We start from the raw sequence: 20,047 nt of genomic DNA, 5'->3' as shown, positions 1-20,047 counted from the left end.
GTCTTTCTGGTCAGGATAGGGTAAGGTGGAGCACCTCGCATAGGACCTCGAGTCCTGTTCGTGCTCCTTCCCTCTGGGCAGGTTTGCCCAGTAGAAGAGACAAACCAGATGTCTCGTAAAACCGGATTTGCATAAAATAAAAATAAATTCGCTTGCATTGGGTAACATCAACAAGTCAGACAGAACAGAAACAATAATGAAATTTTTTTGCTAAAGATGTTAATGCTTAAAATCGGAGCTGATTAAGTACCTTCTTTCCTCCCTGTTCTTTTTCAATCTCTCAATCTCTTTAACACAGTTGGAGCGTCTTCTGTTCACTAAAGGGAATGAAATAAGAAAGACAAATAACTAACACAAACAACTGTAGTTGTTGCTCTTGTTGGTGACGTATTGTTGTCCATCCTTTATTCTCGACGAAGACCAAGAACATTATATAATATAAGTAAAATCAATTTATTTAAGTCTCAAGGTTATTTAACTGAGCCCAAGGCTAAGTGCTCTACTAATTGCGGAGACTACAAATTACCGTAACTGAAATCAGACATTTTGGGTGAATAAGTGTGGTGTGTCCAGCTGTGGCTGAACAGTCATCAAAAACAAAATGGAAAGAGCTGACCTGCCAATTTACTCTTCTCCCTGAGATGTTAGTGACACCCTTGGATTGACAATATTATTTCTATCAGTGATTTCATTTCAGATCATTCTATGTAATGAAAAGATTTTAATCTATTATTTTGACAAGTGTAAAAGCCAAAAATAAATAATAATCATTGATACTGTTTCAAAATAGGAGCTGATTTTGTAATGAAAAGTTAGGGATATCTAGTATGTTTCTAACAGCTCGATCACAATGTGTAACAAGAAACTGACCTGCATTTGAGATTTCTTTCTGTGGAATTTCTATCTGTGAAACCGCATGATCATCTTCATTAGCAAGATTAAGAGCCATGGGACGCTCAACTTTGGCTGAAAACAAATCAGTCAATCAATCAATTAATTAAAGCAAGCAAAGTAGTAACACACCAGCCATCAATCAAGCAATTAACCAACCAGTCAATCAGTCAAGCAATCATGAATCATTTCAAATTTTAATACCTGATGGCGTGTGGGCTTTCGGTGATGGGAATCCATGGTTATCATTTCTTGTATTCTAAGAAATGAGGTAAACATTAACAACTATTAGTAATCAAGTATTAAAGAGTACTTAATAGTTATTTTAATAATACATCAGAGGACAAACATTAACCCATTCACTCTTCAGGCACACTACATGTAGGATGTCCCCATTTGTAACGAGTAAAATCTTCTGGAGTTAGACAAAGCAATTACCTCTTACTAACTCGAGGTCCGTACTGTAACTTACGGACCAAGTTTTTTCCAATTGATTTAATTGGCCCAAGCGCGAAGTGCACGGGTCATAAATCAACAGGAATAAAACGAGGATCGGCCATTCCGTAACTTACATCATGAACCGAGAAAACAATTATATCTCTGCTCAAGGTTAATCCGGCACGCGGGCAAGGAAACTATTCTAAGTCAAGCAGAAGCTTCAATTGCCACAAAGATTACTGTGTCAAAATCCAAACAACTGAATCATCTTGGCTGTTTGAAATAGTTGCTTTCAAGATTCAAACAGTTTCACAAGTTTATGTAACAGAAACGACATGAAAAACTTGCTAGATAATGTTTTATCAAAATTTTAAATTTAGCGGGCTGTACAGCGGGCCTGTACTGTAAGCACACAGCCCACTAATTTAGCCAATTACAGCATGCGCACTATCTGAGAGACTCATGCCCAGGAGTCAAATTGGGTTAACAGAGAGGACATACTGTACAGTCAACTCCCGATAACTCAAACCCTCTCCAACTCAATTCCACATACTTCGTGCTAACTCAAACCAAAATCAATTTCCTCTGGATTTCCATCATACATGTACAGTATTTACCGCAATTTTATCCTTAGTAACTCAAACCCCACGATAACTCAAACACCTCGCTAACTCAAAGCAATTTCCGTTTCCTTTCCGGTCATTGTCTACACATTTTTACCCAGGATAACAACGCACTTGAGCTACTAGGGCTGCCGGTAACAGGGTTGGAGTTTAACCCAGTTTCTGAAGCACAACGCCAATCAGAGTATAATTGCTATAACTGCCCCCTTGGTCAGCGCGCGAGACCACTGCAAAGTAACCAACAACTTGTATGTGGTGGAGAGAAACAATGAGGAGTAAATTTACAACTATCTTTCAAATGACAGGTCACCACTGCTTCTGTTTAGTGTCGTTTCCCATGGTCCAATGCCTGAGAGGAGGCACTGACAGGGTTGTCATGGTTACCCACTGCACTTCAATATAGCACCTGGCTACATTGTACACCAACTTAATCAGGCACCTTCCCATATGACAAGTTTAAATATGACCAGCAGCTAGGGTTTGCAACAAGGGTGGGAGCTGGTGAAATTCCTTGGCTATTTCACTTGAATTTGCCACCTAGTTTTAAAATTAAACATGAATAACATGAGAAACATGCCCCAAAAACATGAACCTTGGAACAGCCAAGCTTTGTTGGTGAAAAAAGGGGTAGGTACAAAACACAGGTCACAGGTCACTCTTTTACCAATACAGAAATAACCTTACATGTGCATGTACCTGTTTAATTAATACCAATGCTAAAATCAGGCCTACACTGTAAAAATGTTTGTTTTAATAGGCCTAATTAGGCTTAACATTAGCTATAAAAAAGTCTAGGGTACTTTCTGTATTGGTATAACAATGACCTGTGACCTGTGTTTTGTACCTGCAATGAAAAAAAAGTCAGATTTGCCAGACACCTCTGGAAGAGTGGCGTTTCTAAAACGAAGGGAAGGGTAAGACCAAGGATCAGGGTAAGGGTAAGGATACGAAGAATACAAAAAGTATCCTAAACATGCGTAAAAGCTAACCTTAGGCCTAATTAGGCCTAAGCAAAAGTTTAAGGTTAGCTTTTATGCATTTTTAGGATACTTTCTGTAGTCGTATCCTTACCCTTACCCTGATCCTTGGTCTTACCCTTTCCCTCATTTTAGAAACGCCGCTGGAAGAGTGCGCCTTCATCGCTTGTTGCACTTTCACTCAGCCTCTTTCATAAAATAATTTCTTCTGACTACCTAATCACACTCTAATTCGAAAACCCTGGGACAGGACTGTTGCTAAGAGATAGATGCTGACAAAAGTGGACCCATTGAAAGAGACCTGGCCATTTCATTGAAAAAACAAGTCAAAGGAGTATAATTTAGTTTACTATTATTATAAGAATAACATGCAGGGCTTGAAATTGCAACCAATACAGTCGCATTTGCGACTGAGTTTTTTCCCTTTGCGACCAAAATATCTGGAGAAGTCGCAAATTTGCGACTTGTTTTCATCTTCACTATTTCGAAACAAAAGGGTTAGCAGTTGCCACTTTGCTGGAATGACAAAATTATTGTCTCCTTGAGTTTTCTTTCATTCTGAAAATAGCGTAATTGTAGCGTACTTTCGCTGCGATGTTACGATCACAACTCCATTCCTTAGATATCATTCGCCATTTTCAGTGGTTGCTTTCAACACAAGTATTGTGGGCTCAATGCAGCGTGACAATTTTGTGACTGAAATTTGCGAAAGTGCGACTACATTTTCGTATCTTGTCGCAAAATTGTGGAGAAAGCAGAACTTAGCAAGTGATCTTGGTATCCAAAAAGAAAATTGGGGGTAACCACGCATTTTTCAGAGATAATTGAGCTTCAAAGTTGGAAAAGAACGCCATACATTGCTTTATATTTTAAAAATTTTCACAAATATTGTTGATTAATTATTAATATCTTCGAAAAATGCGTGGTTACCCCCAATTTTCTTTTTGGATTTCAATAACTTTTGTTAAGATCTGCTTTTCCCGCATATTCAGTAAACGGCGCAAAAACTGTAACAGTTTGAATTAGTAGGGACTGTTCTTAACTCGATTTGATTTGAGTTAATTTTGTAAGTGTGCCCAATTACGGTTAAGTGCTCTTGTGCTAAATCCATTGACACTTAAATAAAGCTGTTATTATTATTATTATTATTATTATAGGCATATAACCCTTCATGAAAACACTGGCCAGGCTTTTATCAATGTTTGGAAGTTAATAATAAAATACATTTAGTACCTTATTGCTCGGTGTTGTGGAGACTCTCTTGTTTGAGGGTGTAGATTTTTGCTTTGGTTGAACAACAAGCATTGGATTCAATGCAAAGATTTGGTCAACTTCAATCTAAAACAAAGGGAAAACATGTCGTAAAACAGGGGCAATGAATAATGTTAACTTCAGCTACATAAAATGCATGTATACAGCAAAATGTCCTGCAGCTAGAAAACTTTGCTATTATTAACAAGACTCTTTCAAAGAGGAGCAAGATCGAAACAGAGGTGTCAGTTTTCACTGTCCACCACTGCGTCCTGGTCTTTCAGTTCCTGGAATTAGTGCCATAAATATGTGGGTTGTGTTTGTTGGTCAATCGTTGCAGGTCATTGTTTTACCTTTTTTGAAAGTAACCCCAGGCTCTCCATTTGGCTAACCCTAGGCCTAAAAACCCAAGTTCAAGGCAAGGGTTGGCCAAATAGAGGGTTTTGGGTTACTTTCCAAAACGCAAAATAATGACCTGCAACTACAGTGCAGTGACCCGTCAAAAGGGACCTGTGTCTTAGACCCGCCGATTTTGTCAGGTCCTTTTCACAGTTTTTTGGTGTAAGGTTTTCTTAAATGGATCTCTTCTGAACTGACCTTTTCAGACCATTTGATCTGTTTTCAAGGGAATTTTCCTTTTTGTTTGTTTTTTTTCTTTTCATTTTTCATTTTCAGCTATAACTTGCGGCTAAATTTTCATATCTTGTTGCATCTTTTCGCAAATTTTTGAGCCCAGAGTATGATATGAAATTATAATTTATATCATAGTTTAACTAGTGTCCGGGCTTATTGCTGAAAATGCGTGGAAACTGCTTACGAACTTTCATCTTGCGAACAAAATGGTGTGTTTTCTTCAATGTTCAGGAAAATAAGCGTTTCAAACTAGTCAATCTCTTTCACTTTTATGTTTGTGAGGATGGTAAGCAGAATTTGCTTTATCACTAATTAATATCAGGCATTTGTTCTGATTTCAATATGCTGAAAATATCATAATTACATGTATGTGTGGAGAATGCGGCTTTTAGGGAATTACGCAGATCCGCATTGCCGCATCCTGTCAGATGCCATGTTGTGAAACATGGCCTTAGCCATGAGGCAGTGTGGTCCAGTGGTTAGAGCGTTGGGTTTGTATGCGGCTGCTCCAGGTTCAAATCCCATTCTAACCTCTGGCTTGGATTTGTTTCCGGTTGTCCCTGATTCAACTCCACCACGCTTTGTAAATAGCCAACTGGTCCCCCCCCCCCACCCCCCGCCAGTTGGGGTTCTTAATAATGTTTCTGTTAAGTTTGAATTGTTACTTTCACCTTGTTAACAGTGGAGTGCCTGTAAACTAGCTCGATAGCTAAGTGCATTTCCACTATAAACAAAGCATAATTTACATTTACACTTAGCCAGTTTCTGATTGGCTTACGCAGCGTAAGGTAACAAGACCAAGCAAGACCAGTTTCACGAAGTGGTGTTACATGGTGAAACTCCTGTGTTTACCACCACTGTGATTGCTGCGACCATTGCAGAAGCAGAAAGCGGTTCTACTTTTCATGGAACTTGTCTTGCAAGGAAAGTTCAAAAAAGGTTTCACGAAACCGACCATGTTACACGGTGCAATGCATCCTGAAACTTGTTTCGCAGCTCCGTTTTTACACAAGTTTCAGCTAAAAGTCTCAACGTGTAACAGCGGCTTAACACCTTTAACTTCGGAGGCTAATCTATACAATTTCCAAAAGGCTCCTCTTGAGGATAGTTGATGATGAAGAGGTGTCCAGGAGAGAGAGAACTTGGAGTGTATGGGACATTTCATTCCAATCTTACCTCTTTTCCCTTTGTCTCACCATTTTCATACCACTCCACTGTCACACTTTTGGTGTCCAGGTTGATACCACTTATCATTGACGAGTGAACACGCCCTGCAATCAACACAGCTCTTATGAAATCCTTTTAATGTAGAGCTTTTTCACTCACAAGTGATCAGTAACTTTCTACTGTTTTCCCACCAAAACAAAAGAAAATCCATGCATGATAATAAAGCTCAATTCCGGGAGGATTAGTTTCGAAACACCATCATGGTCATTGCTCCATTGTTAAGGAACACCAACATGGCCGCCGTCATGTCACGTAAAAACATGTACTCTATTACATAAACACACAAGTCATGTAAATGATGCGAACAGCCCATGGATAATGATTACAAAGGAGAAAAGGACTCAGAGAACTGTCTGATCAATTTAGTGAGATCTGTAAAAATTTGCATAATCATTGTTTCGGATTTCTCTTGGGACATTAAAAGATGTCCCAAGGGAGATCAAAAACAATGACTTTGTGGGATTTGAGAAAGTTGAGAATGCCAAAACTTTTGTCAGTCACCTGTTAAGCAAACACACTTTCAAAATCTAAAGAAAAAATGATTTTTTTTTTTAACCATAGTAACACTTTAAGCACAAAAAGAGGGGCTTAAGAACACACAGTACGACCCTTGAACTTTTAGGGTAACAGATAAATGACATAACAACATTTCTTATCATTTTCAAAAGAACCAACCAAATTGCAGGATTTGTTATCATGCCCTCTTGGTAAAAAAAATAGATTATAAGTTATTTGCTGGATGGCTGAAAAACTGTGACAAGTTGGTCTTGAAAATGCTACCTTCTGCAGCTGCCTGTGAATAATGTGCCGATCAACTTGAAACTTAACTTCAACACTCCCGCCCCCCTCCCCACCCTGGGCAAAGCCCAGGCATTTAAACTTTTGAAGATTGGATTGTTCAAAATTTTCCCGCCCCCTCGGATCAAAATGGTGTTCAAATGTCCTACCCTATCGTCGGATTTGTCTGAAGAACAATTGTCGTCGGCTCCTCCTGTCTTTAATAAAGACCTTTTGAAGACCTTTTTTCTAAGCCAATCGCTCACAAATGCTACATCTCTTCCTTTAAACTCTTCCGTCTCGTCCAAACACGTGTTTTATAGTTTCCCCCACGCAGGCAAAGGTCAAATTTCCCACTCCCCGGGCACAGAAGATAGTCAAATGCCCGGGGTTTGCCCGGGAAGGGGTGCATAACTAATTTATTTTTTCAATAAAATGAAGAAATAAATTAGAATTGGTTAAATTGTTACAGAAAAATAAAAATTAAGCAACGAAAAAATTATATTAACCTAATTTGTCAGGTATTCATTATTATTATAATAAACAAGACACAAAGAAATACAGAAATAGCGTTGGATAACTTAAACTTGAAATCGATTTTTACCCACAAGAGATATCTGTACATTCACCGAGAAATACCAAGAATAAATTTCCCCTTTACAGTGTAAATGGATAGAAGCTGAGAATCAACTACTACAGACGACAAACTTTCAAAACGTTTTAACTTCCATGAAAGGCTAGGAGTTGTCTTCATGTCTGCTCAACTCTATACACTAACGTACACTGTTCAAATTCGGTTGGTCAATTAAAGATCGCCGTCAAAATAATTATCATAAACTCCTCAGAAATAGACGATTGACTTTCTTTGAGACACTCATGGAATGCGAGTAATAGTTTCAAAATACAGTCTGGAAACCGAGGAGGACATTTAGACAAAAGATCTTTACTCGAATCCAAACAAACATCGGGTAATGGGCACAAATTTGGCGCCGGATCGAGTAAAAATAATCCACCAGTTTCCTTCCATCGTTCGTGTAAATACAAATTGTGAAATAATCAACACTCGAGAATCTAACTAAGAAAGGAATAATTATTTGAACTGCTTTGAATTAACAACTCTCGTGAAAGGAAATTAAATTCATATCCATGATCATAATTGTTGTGTTCGTTACAAATAAACCCCACTAACCGTCAGTGCGTTGAATGTCAACTTTGATTCCAACCACAAGTTTGCTGTACTTGTCCATTGTGGTGGCTTTGTTCAGTTATGAATAAAAGTGTTATCTTCTAGCGTGAAATCGCAAGCGGTGGAACAAATCATTTGTAAGAAAATTCACATTTTCGCAGAATATATGAAATGTACAAGTTAAGAAATTTACAAGATACGAGCCTGCAGGTGCACAGCGTTAACTTACATTCAGAAATATACGTTATGTAACTCTTAATTTAAGAATCTCGCGAATGACTTGGTAAATTTCTCGAACGATAAAAGATCGGTATTCGACGGGAAGAAATATATATGACGAACCAATAACTAAAAGCTAACCATTTTAGAAACAACGCTTAGACCTAATTACTGCAGACATGTCTTACCATCATTGAAAGCTGACCGTTCGGCGTTCTGCAAAATCGTAGTGCATATCTACAACAATTAGGCCTAGGCGGCGAAAATAGCTAGCTTTTAGTTATTGTTGTATATATGTAGAGTTGTTACCGTAGCTTGCACACAGGTTTTCCTTGCGTTGAATGACGCGTGGTCAATAGTTGGGTAATCGGAGCGAGCCGTTAGCTCCAATTCCAAAGATGTTGACCGTAGGTTATTATTACCGTTAATACCGATTTTATAGCGTTCGGCATTTGGTATTCGGCGTTGTGCAAAATAAACCTGCCACATGAAACCCTAGTTTTAAAAGAGAAAGCGAAGAACTAGATTACTTGTAATTGATTACTCGTAAAATGGGGAAGGGGGCGTTTTTCGAATGCCCTGAAACTTTTCGGACATATTTCGGGTGACATAAAGCGATTTGTGCGTTCGGAAGGAAAGCATTTCCAGTCATGAAACTTTGCAATTGTTCTATTTTTACTGCTCTTGAGAACATGGTCAAATATCAATTCTTCCGAAGCAGCTACTCATTGACGATTTTCTCCCTAACAACAGCTTGGATGAGCTTACATCCCCAAAAGGTACAGAAGCTCATGACTCGAAGCGAATCACAGCACTATATTCACGTCACAACGTTTCCAAGGACCAATTTATTTTAAGAATGAATTCCTCGAATGGCAAGTTTTTGTTACAAGAATAACAGCGAAAAAGGTACCAATTTTTCGCAAATTTTCTATGACGAAAATTTGTTCACAAACCAAAACTCTATATTAACAGCACAAACAAGGAGTACTCCCTAGTGTCTGGTAAGAAATGTTCTTCTCCTTATTTCCCACGGTCGCACTTCAACCATAAGATTAGGTCCAGTCTCGTGCTCCTCAAGTTGCCTCGTTGATGCCAAAAAGAATTCTGGGTAATTCTGCCATTCCATGACAAGGAAAGACACCCGATTGTCATTTCATAGATCTTTTTTACAAGTGTCGAGCCACCCAGTCCTACCAGCAAAATACAGCATCCATTGAGGTTTTTAGCTTTCAAAACTTGCCCAAATTGTATCGGTAGGTCCTGGAATTCGTCTACAGAAAGGCCAGAGAGACAACTTCACTCGTGAACCGCAATGTTTACAACAAAGCATTTTAGGCGTCCCAGTCTACGTGAAACCATCTCTCACCTCTGGCTCGAGAAGACCAGACACGCATGGTCCTTACGTTACGTTTATGCCTGTGGAATCAACTGAAATGTCAATTGCTTCTAAAAACCAGCATCATAATTTTTTTGGTAGGCAAAGTATCGGAAAGCCAGACAATTCGCGCATGCGCGGATGGAATGTTTGAACAAGAGAGAAAAACGCAGTACCTCCAGACACCGGCGCTGGAGCGTCGTACCAAACGAGTCATCCCGGGATTTCGGCCCGTGTGATCGCTTTTGGACGCAGTTGGCCCTTCGCTGCTTTCTACTACCGACCTTGCCTCCCGGTACGGCATTGAGGGAGAGATATGTCGGCCCCTAAACCATAAGTGACAAATCCCACGCCTACTCACAGCTCCAAACCGCCCTTGTCAATTTAACGTAACAATTCGATGGCTTAAATATACAAAGGAAAACTCTTTTTACCTGACATGTGGTAAGCACTGAAGGTCGCAGATTACAAAGTGTGCGCAGGCGCCCTACTAAAGGTAACATACTTTCATGCATTTCATCTCGAATTTCAGAAGAACTACAAGAGCTAATATAATCGAGAAATTACATTTACAGCTAAAATACATCACATATACAGATACATACTAAATACATAATATTTAAAGATATAATAATTAAAGAGAAAAGCCGCTATACAAAATGCGGCCCTGGAATCACTTTCGAAACCAGTGAACTCAGTGGTACGGATAAAATCAGGTAGCGCATTCCGCTACTTAGCTGATACACGGTAAGAAAAAAGAACTAAGAAACATAACTGGTTGATCTAGGCTTTTTGAGGGACAGAGCGTAATTTTCGCGAAGATCATGCCTAAAAAGAGTACGGGAGAGAAAACGTATTTTTCAGATGAGCAGGAAAACCCTTAAAAGAAAGGGAAAAAAAATCATACTGTTATAAAGTAATACGAGCCAGGAGAAGTTGAATGCGCTTATTGCATAGTAAAGATGAAGAGTTTAACTTTAGTAGTAAGAGAACAGGTAATCTGCAAATATAAATCTGGTTATTCTCCTATTTACATTATACTGTTCCTTTGACACGAGGATCACAGCGAAAAAAGCCCAATTTTTTTTTTTGTCGTGAATTTTCCATGAATAAAATTTGTTCAGAAATCAAAAGTTTACGTTAACTGCACACACCAGGGTTACTGCTTAGTATCTGGCTAGAAATCGTCTTCTCACTTTTTACTCCGGCCGCGCTTCAGCCATTTGATGAGGGCCAGTCTCGTGCTTCTCAAGTTGCCTCCTTCATGGCCAAAAGAATTCTGGGTAATTCTGCCATTCCATGACAAGGGAAGACACCCGATTGTCATTTCATAGATCTTTTTATAAGTGTTGGGCCACCCAGTCCTACCAGCAAAATACAGCCTCGATTGAGGTTTTTAGCTTTCAAAACTTGCCCAAATTGTATCGGTAGGTCCTGGAATTCGTCCACAGAAAGGCCAGAGAGACAACTTCACTCGTGAACCGCCATGTTTACAACAGAGCATTTAAGGCGTCCCAGTCTACGTGAAACCATCTCTCACCTCTGTGTTCTTTCAAAGGCTTGGCTTTACCCACATTCCAGCTTAATGATGCCAGCCTGTGGGCTTCTGTAAACGAAACTGACCCGAGCAATTACTTATAAAATGTTCAACCTACCAGATTTGTTGGAAATCGGTTACTGTTCGAACACGATTCGTTGAGATTTGTCACGTGATGCCCAAACCTGAGCCCACCCACAATCTCCCAAAACCTCAGATGTTTGAAGGAGTACTTCTTATACGGTGAAGCAAAGATCGCAGCAGACTGTTTATCGCCAGAAACGGTACTAAAAGTAGGAAGCAGTTAGTGTTAAACTTATGGCTGGTGCTTACAATGTAACGATTATGACGAGGAGGGGGAGGTAAAACTCTCTGCTCTGCGAGTTGGGTATCCGACAAACATCGCTCCTAACCAAGTGTTTGTTAAGTGCCCACTAGCCTGACTAGGATTGTCCAGCACGGTCACAGGACTCTGGGTTAAGTAATCAGTCAAAGAAAGAAGGTTAATTTTAGGTAACTTCATATAGAACTGAAAAGATTTCGTATACTTATGCAGTTCTAAGTTACCTGTTTTAAAAAAGGGTGGCTTTACATTTTATAATTGCCACTTCTTGTCAAATTTTGAAGATAGTTAGTAATTTTAGGGATAACTGTTTCAGTAATTCTAGGGGTAAGGGATAAATGCCCCCGGAATTTTAGCCATACCCTAGGGATCACTAAAACCTCCCTAAAAGGGGCTCACTTAAACCTCCCTAAAAGGGGCTCACTTAGGTAAGCTCAGAGTAATTGAAGGCCATGGATCATTTTGCTAGCGGCACGGTCTTTTTTTTTTCATCAAACTTCGGCAACTGTAATACTCACGTCTTTCAGGTGAGGAGGTTAGAATGTTGGACTTACAGAATCTCGTCTTCCATTTTTTGACCAACGGTATAACTATTGTGATTTTACTTCATGAATGCGAAGGGGATTTGTCTCAGCTGATGCAATTTTTGACACCATAAGTTGAATTCAAAAGCAAATCGACTGGACCATCTCTTGGAATAACCCAAATGGAGAGCTTGTATGCAGGATACAGCACTAGATTAACTCTTTTAAAACAAGAAGATAGGTTGTGGAAATGCTTTCACCTCCTACATCCCTTTAAGTTTTCGGCAGGGTACTTTAAAGAAAAGGTTTTTTTATTTACTCAATTATACTTTCTTACTGAAATGTGTGTCGACTCGGAGATAAAAACCAATAGTATTTTATTGCAAAGTTTGCCTCTTTGGTCGAAAGCGACATTGAAAAATTGAGGGGCTAGAGCTTCATTTCATGGTTAAAGTTCTTTTCGGACTTGGTAGGCTTAAGGCGAAAAATCCCGTGCTTCCTGTTGCTTTGGAGTGCGTGTAATGTAACTGAAGTTTACTCTTCAAACCTCTTAATGAACGACCCAAAAGAATACTTCAAAGGTCCCGTCAAACTTTCTCGTCAAAATGCCCTCCCAAAAGTTTCCGTTTTATGAAAAGTTGTCATGTCAGACTCAATACTGATCAGGTTCTATGATTATTTCGTAAAGAATCAATTTATTCCTAGCTTGAATTTTTAGTACGTGTTATTTGTGGGAACATTTAAGCTACAAGCAACGCAATTATAGCATACTTATACCTTGGTTTAACGTATTTTCAAGGAACGTTATATCAGACATGGAAAAAAGTAAATATTTTTCCAGGTTACTTTGTTGTAGAGTTGTATATCTAATTGCTATAAACGCTGAAATTGCCCCGAGAGGTTCATTAATTCCTAAGGTTTATAGAAGGGAGAGGGGCTTACTAAAAGCCCATTGCGAATCAGTTATTCAGATAAGCGTTGTTTTTAAGTTGTTCACCTAGACGCTTTAAACGCTCTAAGCTTCTTCCCGGTGTTCATCGATCTCCAAGGCCTCACTACAGACTCATGAAGAACCAGTGACATCGTGTTTACCTTTTACATACAGTTGTAAATCTAGTTAGTGCGACCTTGCAGCCCTTCTTCCAGTGCATTCAAACGTTTCTTGTAGTTGATTAGCAAGAGACCCGAAGTCAAGGAAGACAGGGAAGCTGTAAATGTAATTTGCTTCCCCTGCTCTGCAAATATTTGGAGCTCAAAGTGAAGACGCAAACAAATGAGGTGAAATTGTAATCAATCAAAGCCTCCCGGTAAAAATCTTTAGATTTAGCTTTCTGGGTAACATTAAACTCTTAAGCCGAGGGAACATTGAGGGTGCTTTCGATTGAAAAATCCGGATTTAGATCTTAAAATCTGGATCTGCGAATTTCCAATCGAATACAAAATCTGAAACGGATTTTGTCGCAGATTCACCAATTAGAAATCCATGTCGGGTAAGGATTTCAATTAACAAAATCCCTCGCGAAATCCGTTTTGGGATTTTGTGTTCGAAAGCACCCTGAGATTCGAGGGAAACAAAATTAACTGTTTACCAAGGGACCAGTCATTAATTTAAGGTGATTCCCTGGTTTTGCATTGCGCAACCCTACTGCGCATAATTTCTTGCGTCATTCGCGCGCACTTTGATGAAATAGCGGGTTTTCATTGACGCCAAGCTTAATCTGTCAAGGAATGGCTATTTTGTCCTGAACGAGCATGGTAACCCCTCTCCCCTCCTTTTTACTGGTGTTACGTACTCATAATAGGTACATGGAGAAAATATTTTGAGGAGGAAAAAAGTTGGATAGTAGAAGTTGGAGTACTTATATGTAAATGACGTGAAACTGCAATTGGAGCCAGACACTGAGTGAGGTGATAATGCAGTGGTCCAATTTGCTTACATTTCTTTGCAAGATCGAGCAATTTGAAATCTCTTTTCTGAAATTAGATTTTAGCCCAGACAAGAAAGTAGGCTCAAGTTTTCAGTAATATTCAATAGCTTTTGCTCCATAAGAACATTTTTTCCGGTTGATCAAGCTTCGAACGCTTCTCGCGTATTTAGTAAAAACACTTAAAATAAAGGGCATGCAGCGCGAAAACTTGTAGCACGGTGATCCCATCTTTGTCTTTTATTTTTTTTAATCTCCTGTGCATGAATATAAATTGTGCCAAGTGGAAAGTACGTCATTTTCAAAGGAATTACCTTAAATGATTTGTTATATAGCACAACGAAGACATTTGGAGACGCAATGTGAAAGCGACTTCATTGGTCAACATTGGAACAACAAAACTGAAACAACCCAAACCCATACAAAAATGCTAATCTTAGGCCTAAACATTATCTAAAGCATATTGTTTAGGCCTAAGGTTAGCATTTTTGTAAAGGTTTGGTTGTTTCAGCTATTGTACCCTTCACCACCTACAACCACCCCAGGCCCTACACGTCCAAGGGCACTTTGAGGTATGGAAACAAGTCTTTACCGAATCAGATCGTTTGTTTTCGTCCACCAACATGGCGGTATTGACGTCACGTGAAAACCTCCTACACGAATAGCGTAACGAGCGTTTTCTCGATCGGTTGGCTCTGTAGAACTGATGTGGTGGCAAAAGCTCGAAACGTCAGACTTCGCTAGGGACTGAGAGGAGCAACAGTTGGAATTATGTTTGCGTTCGCAGACTTCCAGTTCATCAACGTTTATTTATAAAATTCAGGGTATTTACATCAACCAAGTATCACATTTGTCTGCCTTGCCACAGAACAACGGTCTCCGTTTTCAGTATGGCATCCATGGAAACGAAGACGTAGTTTCATCTGTAACCGTTAGCAACCAGAAGAAAGTGCACAAAGCTGTGACATCACTTTTTCCGTGTTCTGAGCTGTCATTGGAAATCAAGATTTATGCATCGAACGCAACCACAATACTTTTAATTAGTCTCAGCCTGTACAAGTTCATTTTCTCTCATTTACAAAAACGTTTTACAACAAAGCGGCATTCACAGATATAAAAAACCTTTCTTACTTAATCGTTCACGGCCTTTTGTTGGCTCCGCGAGTGCGTAAGAAGAACATTATGTTGCGTGCTGATTTGCTAGCGGGAAAGATGGGTCCACTTTGTTGACATCAAAAAACAAATAGGTGAAAAATGTTTGCGGTCAGCCGCAAGGGAAAAAAAAAGCAAGTTTTCCGGTAGGAGCGATTTATGCATGAATAGTCACCGGGTGTCTTAAGGACAGGCCCAAGCAAGAAAAAGATAATTTTGGTAAATATGCTAGTCAGTTATAGAGTAACTCTCTAAACTATATGAGATCTTGTGTTGGTGATCTTCCTTGTTCTTGTTTTGTGTTGAAGATGATTTGCCGGACACCACCGTCATTCTTAAAGAAAATTCTAGATAACCTCCTGTCATCACAGGAATATAATAAATGCCCAGTTTATAGACCATATTCGTATTCTCAGTATTGGACTGCAAGTCAAATTGGTTCAACCGTATCAAACAAAGAGGAGATAGTTTGCGGTGTCCCTCAAGGGTCCGTACTTGGCCCCCTTCTCTTTTTGATTTATGTTAACGATATTTACCGATGCTCCCAGAGCTTTGACTTTTACCTATTTGCTGATGATACTAACCTGCTGTATTCAAACAAAGATCTTAAGGATATTGAAACAGTTGTTAATGAGGAACTTGTTAAAGTGGGTGATTGGTTGAATGCAAACAAACGTTTTCTTAGCACTAGTAAATCTGACTTTGTTATATTCCATCCCGCCTTACCAACACAAACCAGACTGCACGATACAATTGGAAATTTCTAATACCGATTTTAACAAAAGTGTACCACTAGAACAAAAACATTTTGTGAAATATCTAGGAATTCTGATAGATAATAATCTCTCTTGGAGGTATCATATTGATTATATCTCTTCAAAAGTTAGTAAAAGAATAGGTATGATCGCAAGCTAAGATTAAGACACCTTATCCCATTTACCACCCTGCTTAACATCTACCGCTCCTTCAAACTTCCGGTTTGACAAAAAGCTAAATTTCCGGCAGTCTTTAAATTGAATTATTTTTTTTCCATGGCACGTTTCACCCCCAAATACAGAATATAGCTAAGCATTGATTTTTCAAATCATCTTTTTTGAAAAAGTTATGAGTATTTCAGTATCGTTTATGTCTTTAAAAAGAACAGTTTTCAAAATAAAAACAAAACCATGCTTGGCTGGATGCAAAAACGAAATCAAATTATCAAACCATCAATTATAGACCCAGATTGCGTAGCACGGAGACAAATTTAGAGTTTTCTTTTATTGGTCACGCGACCATGGGCGTGGCATGATGACGTCATATTTAGGGTTATTGGCTTACAAAAGTTGAAAACTGACCAAAATAATGCCAAATTCTCTCAAATTACCTAACCATTACATCCTTAGCAACGCACCCAAAAAAATACATCAGTGGGCCCTTAAGCGTGAACTCAAGAATCGGCTGTTAAAACTAATGGAAATTGAGAAGATGAATGTTGATTCATGCTGCACGGAAATTTGCAAATATCTCTCGTCCGCTAGCTAAAGTTAATTAAAAGTAACTTTTTGATAAATCTAAATTTAAATTGAAATGTGATCATTTTAAATTGTAATTAATCATGTTTCAACAGTGTATCTTGATAACTGTGTAATTAATTAACTAATTAACTGATTTCTTATTTTGTATGTACTTTGTGATTTTAACAGGATTTTATTTAATAGTATGTGTTCAATAACAGAGACAGGACTTCTTTTAGAAAAGTGGCCCGCCTAAAAAAGCTTCACTAATTGCGGGTCGCCTAGGACTGTGATGATATTGCAATGCTGGTGGAATTAGTAGCAATGGAGGCTAATGCGGGGGAACCTTCTCAAATGCAAATACTTTTTAATATATTCCCCGGCTCTGGCCTCCATTGCAAACTGTAGTTCCACGTTCCAATACTGAGAACACGAATATGGTCTATTTGAGAAGCTGTAGCTAGTACTTGCTGAGCCAAATAAATTAGAAACTCAAAATGTCACAAATTTCACCCATTGATCATTTGGACTAAGGGAGGCGAAAACCAGAAGTGATTTTTCTCTTGCCCGCTGAAGTGGCCTTAATTCGCAGTAACAAATGACGTATTTCCGTTGTCGACACCGGCAACCGTTCAAGTGTATAAAATGCGCACATCTGTGTCGAAGGACCTGTTCTTTTCTCTGCCTTTTGTTCCCACTCGTACTTGCTCAAAGTTTTCTGTAATCAAACGTCGATGGCTTCCTTTGTTACGGCTGTGTTAAAGTCCTCCATCGGTGCACTGATTAGCAAAGGTCGCTCCATGGCAGCAGAGAAGCTAAAAGATGGCGATGTCGCCGATGCCAAACTACGCCAGTTGATCGTTAAAGACATGGATGACATCAAATCGAAGTTGGAAGGGATATCAGTGAAAGATCTAGGAGCCAGTATAAGCTTCTTTAACGATGGAGTTGTGTGTCTTGATAAAGTTCTAGACAAAGAAGATGGCCTAGGTACTGCTGAGAAGAACGAAGTTAAAACTGAAGCAGACGGAGCAACCAAAGAAATCAAAGTAAAGGAAAAGGACATACTTCCTTTGGTGAAAGGATTGAAAAGTTTGAATCTCGTCGGTTTAAACGAAGACGCAAAGAACGCCATTAAACAAGCAGAAAAAAGATTCGAAGATGCTCGTAGAAAAGCAATTGAAGCGTTTTCCAATCCAGCTCTGAGCACTGCTGATCGCCTCCTTGCCATGGCGATACGTATTATGGCAACCGTCTTAGAGCAAGTGGGAAATCCGTTAAACGCCTTAGCCTCATTGAGATATTGTCTTGAAGAGCTTCACTCGCTCCCTGCTGTTCAGGAGAACTTCAGCGTATTGCTCAAGAAAGGCTTCAAGTCAATCTTTGGAAAGAATCAACGAAATGAAATTGTTGCTTTCGTATGTCAAATGAATCGCCTGATTTACGACCTCACGCATGAGTTCGTCGAAGACGGAAGGATGTACAGACAGCTGTTCTTGTGGCCAAGTGTTGAAGTAGGAGGAGAAAAAATCGATTTTCTTCGCGACGAAAGAATAGCCAAAAAGCTTCGTAGGATGGGCATGGAGCAGTGTTGTGTGCAACCTTGGTCGTTTGATCTGCCAAGGGAAAATAAGTGGTTACCGGGAATAAGCGATATCGCTATAAACACGAAAGGGCATTTTATCATTGCATATTTTAACGAAGTACTACTTTTTGACAGTGGAGGCAACTTCCTCCATTCTCTTCCTATTCCTAACATCGAAAGCGGTTACCGTGTACGTGTAGAAACTGATCAGACCGACAACGTGTATGTCCTGAAACGAATTGGAAGAAAGGATGGGTACGTTTATATGTTCGACGCCCAAGCGAAACTGCACCACACCTTTGAAACAAGGACTGGATACACTGTCCATTCACTGATGGTGGACAGCAGAGGTAACGTTTTGGTTTCAATGACTGAGGATAGATCAGAAGTTTCGGAAGGAAGGTATTACGTATACTATGCACACGAGGAGGTAGAGTTGACTGTACAAGTATTTTCAAAGACTGGTGAGCGTCTCAACAGTGTCGATGTCTTATGCCACAGGGGGAGTTCTCGTCTTTCTACAATTAGAGAAGGACGTGTTCTAGTACTGGACTATCAAGATTCCATCCTCCACTCAGTTGGCATCGAGGACAACGTCGATCATAAAAAGGAAAAGATACAATTGCAGGAAGGGTTGCTTCCCAGATTTATGAACTTTCACCAGCCGAGTGAACTTTTGTTCATCCTGTCGGTAAGCAACGTAAACGTCCCTCGAGTTTCGATGTACAGCAAAGATGGCGAATACTTGCGCACAATCCTACTAAATGTCGGCTGTGAGTTAAGCTTCATAACAGCATTTGCGGTAACTAACGATGGACACTTTGCCTTGGCGCTTCGCAATACCTCCACTGAGGGGAATGAATTGTGTGTTATATAATTGAAGAGACTAAACTCTGAAATCTGAAGATTTTGAGAACATATCAAAAAAATAGGTTGTGGTTAGTCATAGTGGTAACTTGAATACTTCAGTCAGGTGTATTTACTGTTCAATGGAAATGTGCGCTAGTCTCTCCGTTACTTAAGAAGCCTGGTCTTGAATTATTGCTGAAGAATTATCGCCCTGTAAGTAATTTGCAGTATATTTCTAAGCTTACAGAGAAGGCCGTTCTCCAACAAACGCATAGTCACATGACCATAAACTCGTTATATCCTGAGCTCCAGTCATCGTACCGCCAACACCACAGTACGGAAACAGCCTTGCTGGAAGTGATGAATGATATTCTCCTGAACATAAATTCTCAGCAAGTCACACTTATGATGTTGTTGGATTTCAGCGCGGCTTTCGACACTGTTAATCACGACATTCTGTTGGAGAGACTTGACAAGGTCATTGGAATGCGCAGCGTTACGCTCGATTGGTTTCGTTCATATCTTTCTGATCGATGCCAACAAGTCTGTATTGATGGATCTCTGTCTAATCAACGCCATCTTAACTGTGGTGTACCTCAGGGGTCCTGTTTAGGTCCTCTACTATTCGTTACGTACACTTCTACGCTGTTCAAGGTTATCGAACGCCATCTCCCAGAGGCTCATTGTTACGCTGATGATACCCAGTTAGTTTCAAGCCTGATGATGTTAACGCCCAGGATGAGGCCATTCGCGCAATGAAGGATTGCATTAAAGATATTAGGAACTGGATTATTGACGGTCGGCTGTTGCTCAATAATGACAAAACTGAATTTTTAGTTATTGGAACTCGTCAGCAGTTAAATAAATTAAGTCCATCAGTACTTCATGTAGGTGATCACACGATTGATCCTTCGGTTAACGTAAGGAATTTGGGATCGATATTTGACAATTCGATTAGTATGGATTCTCACATAAATCAAGTTTGCTAGACCGCTTTTTACCACATTCACAATATCCGTAGGATTTTTAAATACTT

At 39.4% G+C, this 20,047-nt stretch overlaps 2 protein-coding genes across 2 annotated transcripts in view; one reads left to right on the top strand and one right to left on the bottom strand.

Moving 5' to 3' along the window:
* The window catches only part of LOC137973632 (kinesin-like protein KIF2A), a 31,642-nt gene extending 23,427 nt beyond the window's left edge, over positions 1 to 8,215 (bottom strand). The window contains exons 1-6 of the mRNA XM_068820479.1: positions 8,007 to 8,215; positions 5,990 to 6,084; positions 4,163 to 4,267; positions 1,096 to 1,150; positions 871 to 966; positions 251 to 317 (exon numbers count right to left, since the gene is read on the bottom strand). Of these exons, the coding sequence (XP_068676580.1) occupies positions 251 to 317; positions 871 to 966; positions 1,096 to 1,150; positions 4,163 to 4,267; positions 5,990 to 6,084; positions 8,007 to 8,064 (476 nt within the window). The 5' untranslated portion in view covers positions 8,065 to 8,215. The remainder of the gene's footprint in view (positions 1 to 250; positions 318 to 870; positions 967 to 1,095; positions 1,151 to 4,162; positions 4,268 to 5,989; positions 6,085 to 8,006) is intronic.
* An 8,201-nt stretch (positions 8,216 to 16,416) lies between these two features.
* The window catches only part of LOC137973525 (uncharacterized), a 4,215-nt gene continuing 584 nt past the window's right edge, over positions 16,417 to 20,047 (top strand). The window contains exon 1 of the mRNA XM_068820355.1: positions 16,417 to 20,047. This exon is cut by the window's right edge and continues 584 nt beyond it. Coding sequence (XP_068676456.1) covers positions 17,312 to 19,039 — 1,728 coding nt within the window. The 5' untranslated portion in view covers positions 16,417 to 17,311 and the 3' untranslated portion in view covers positions 19,040 to 20,047.

This window comes from Montipora foliosa, chromosome 10 (assembly GCF_036669935.1).
Source record: "Montipora foliosa isolate CH-2021 chromosome 10, ASM3666993v2, whole genome shotgun sequence".
NCBI classification, from domain to species: Eukaryota; Metazoa; Cnidaria; class Anthozoa; order Scleractinia; family Acroporidae; genus Montipora; species Montipora foliosa.
Note: the sequence above shows the minus strand (reverse complement) of the source record. Positions and strands in the feature narration are given on the sequence as shown.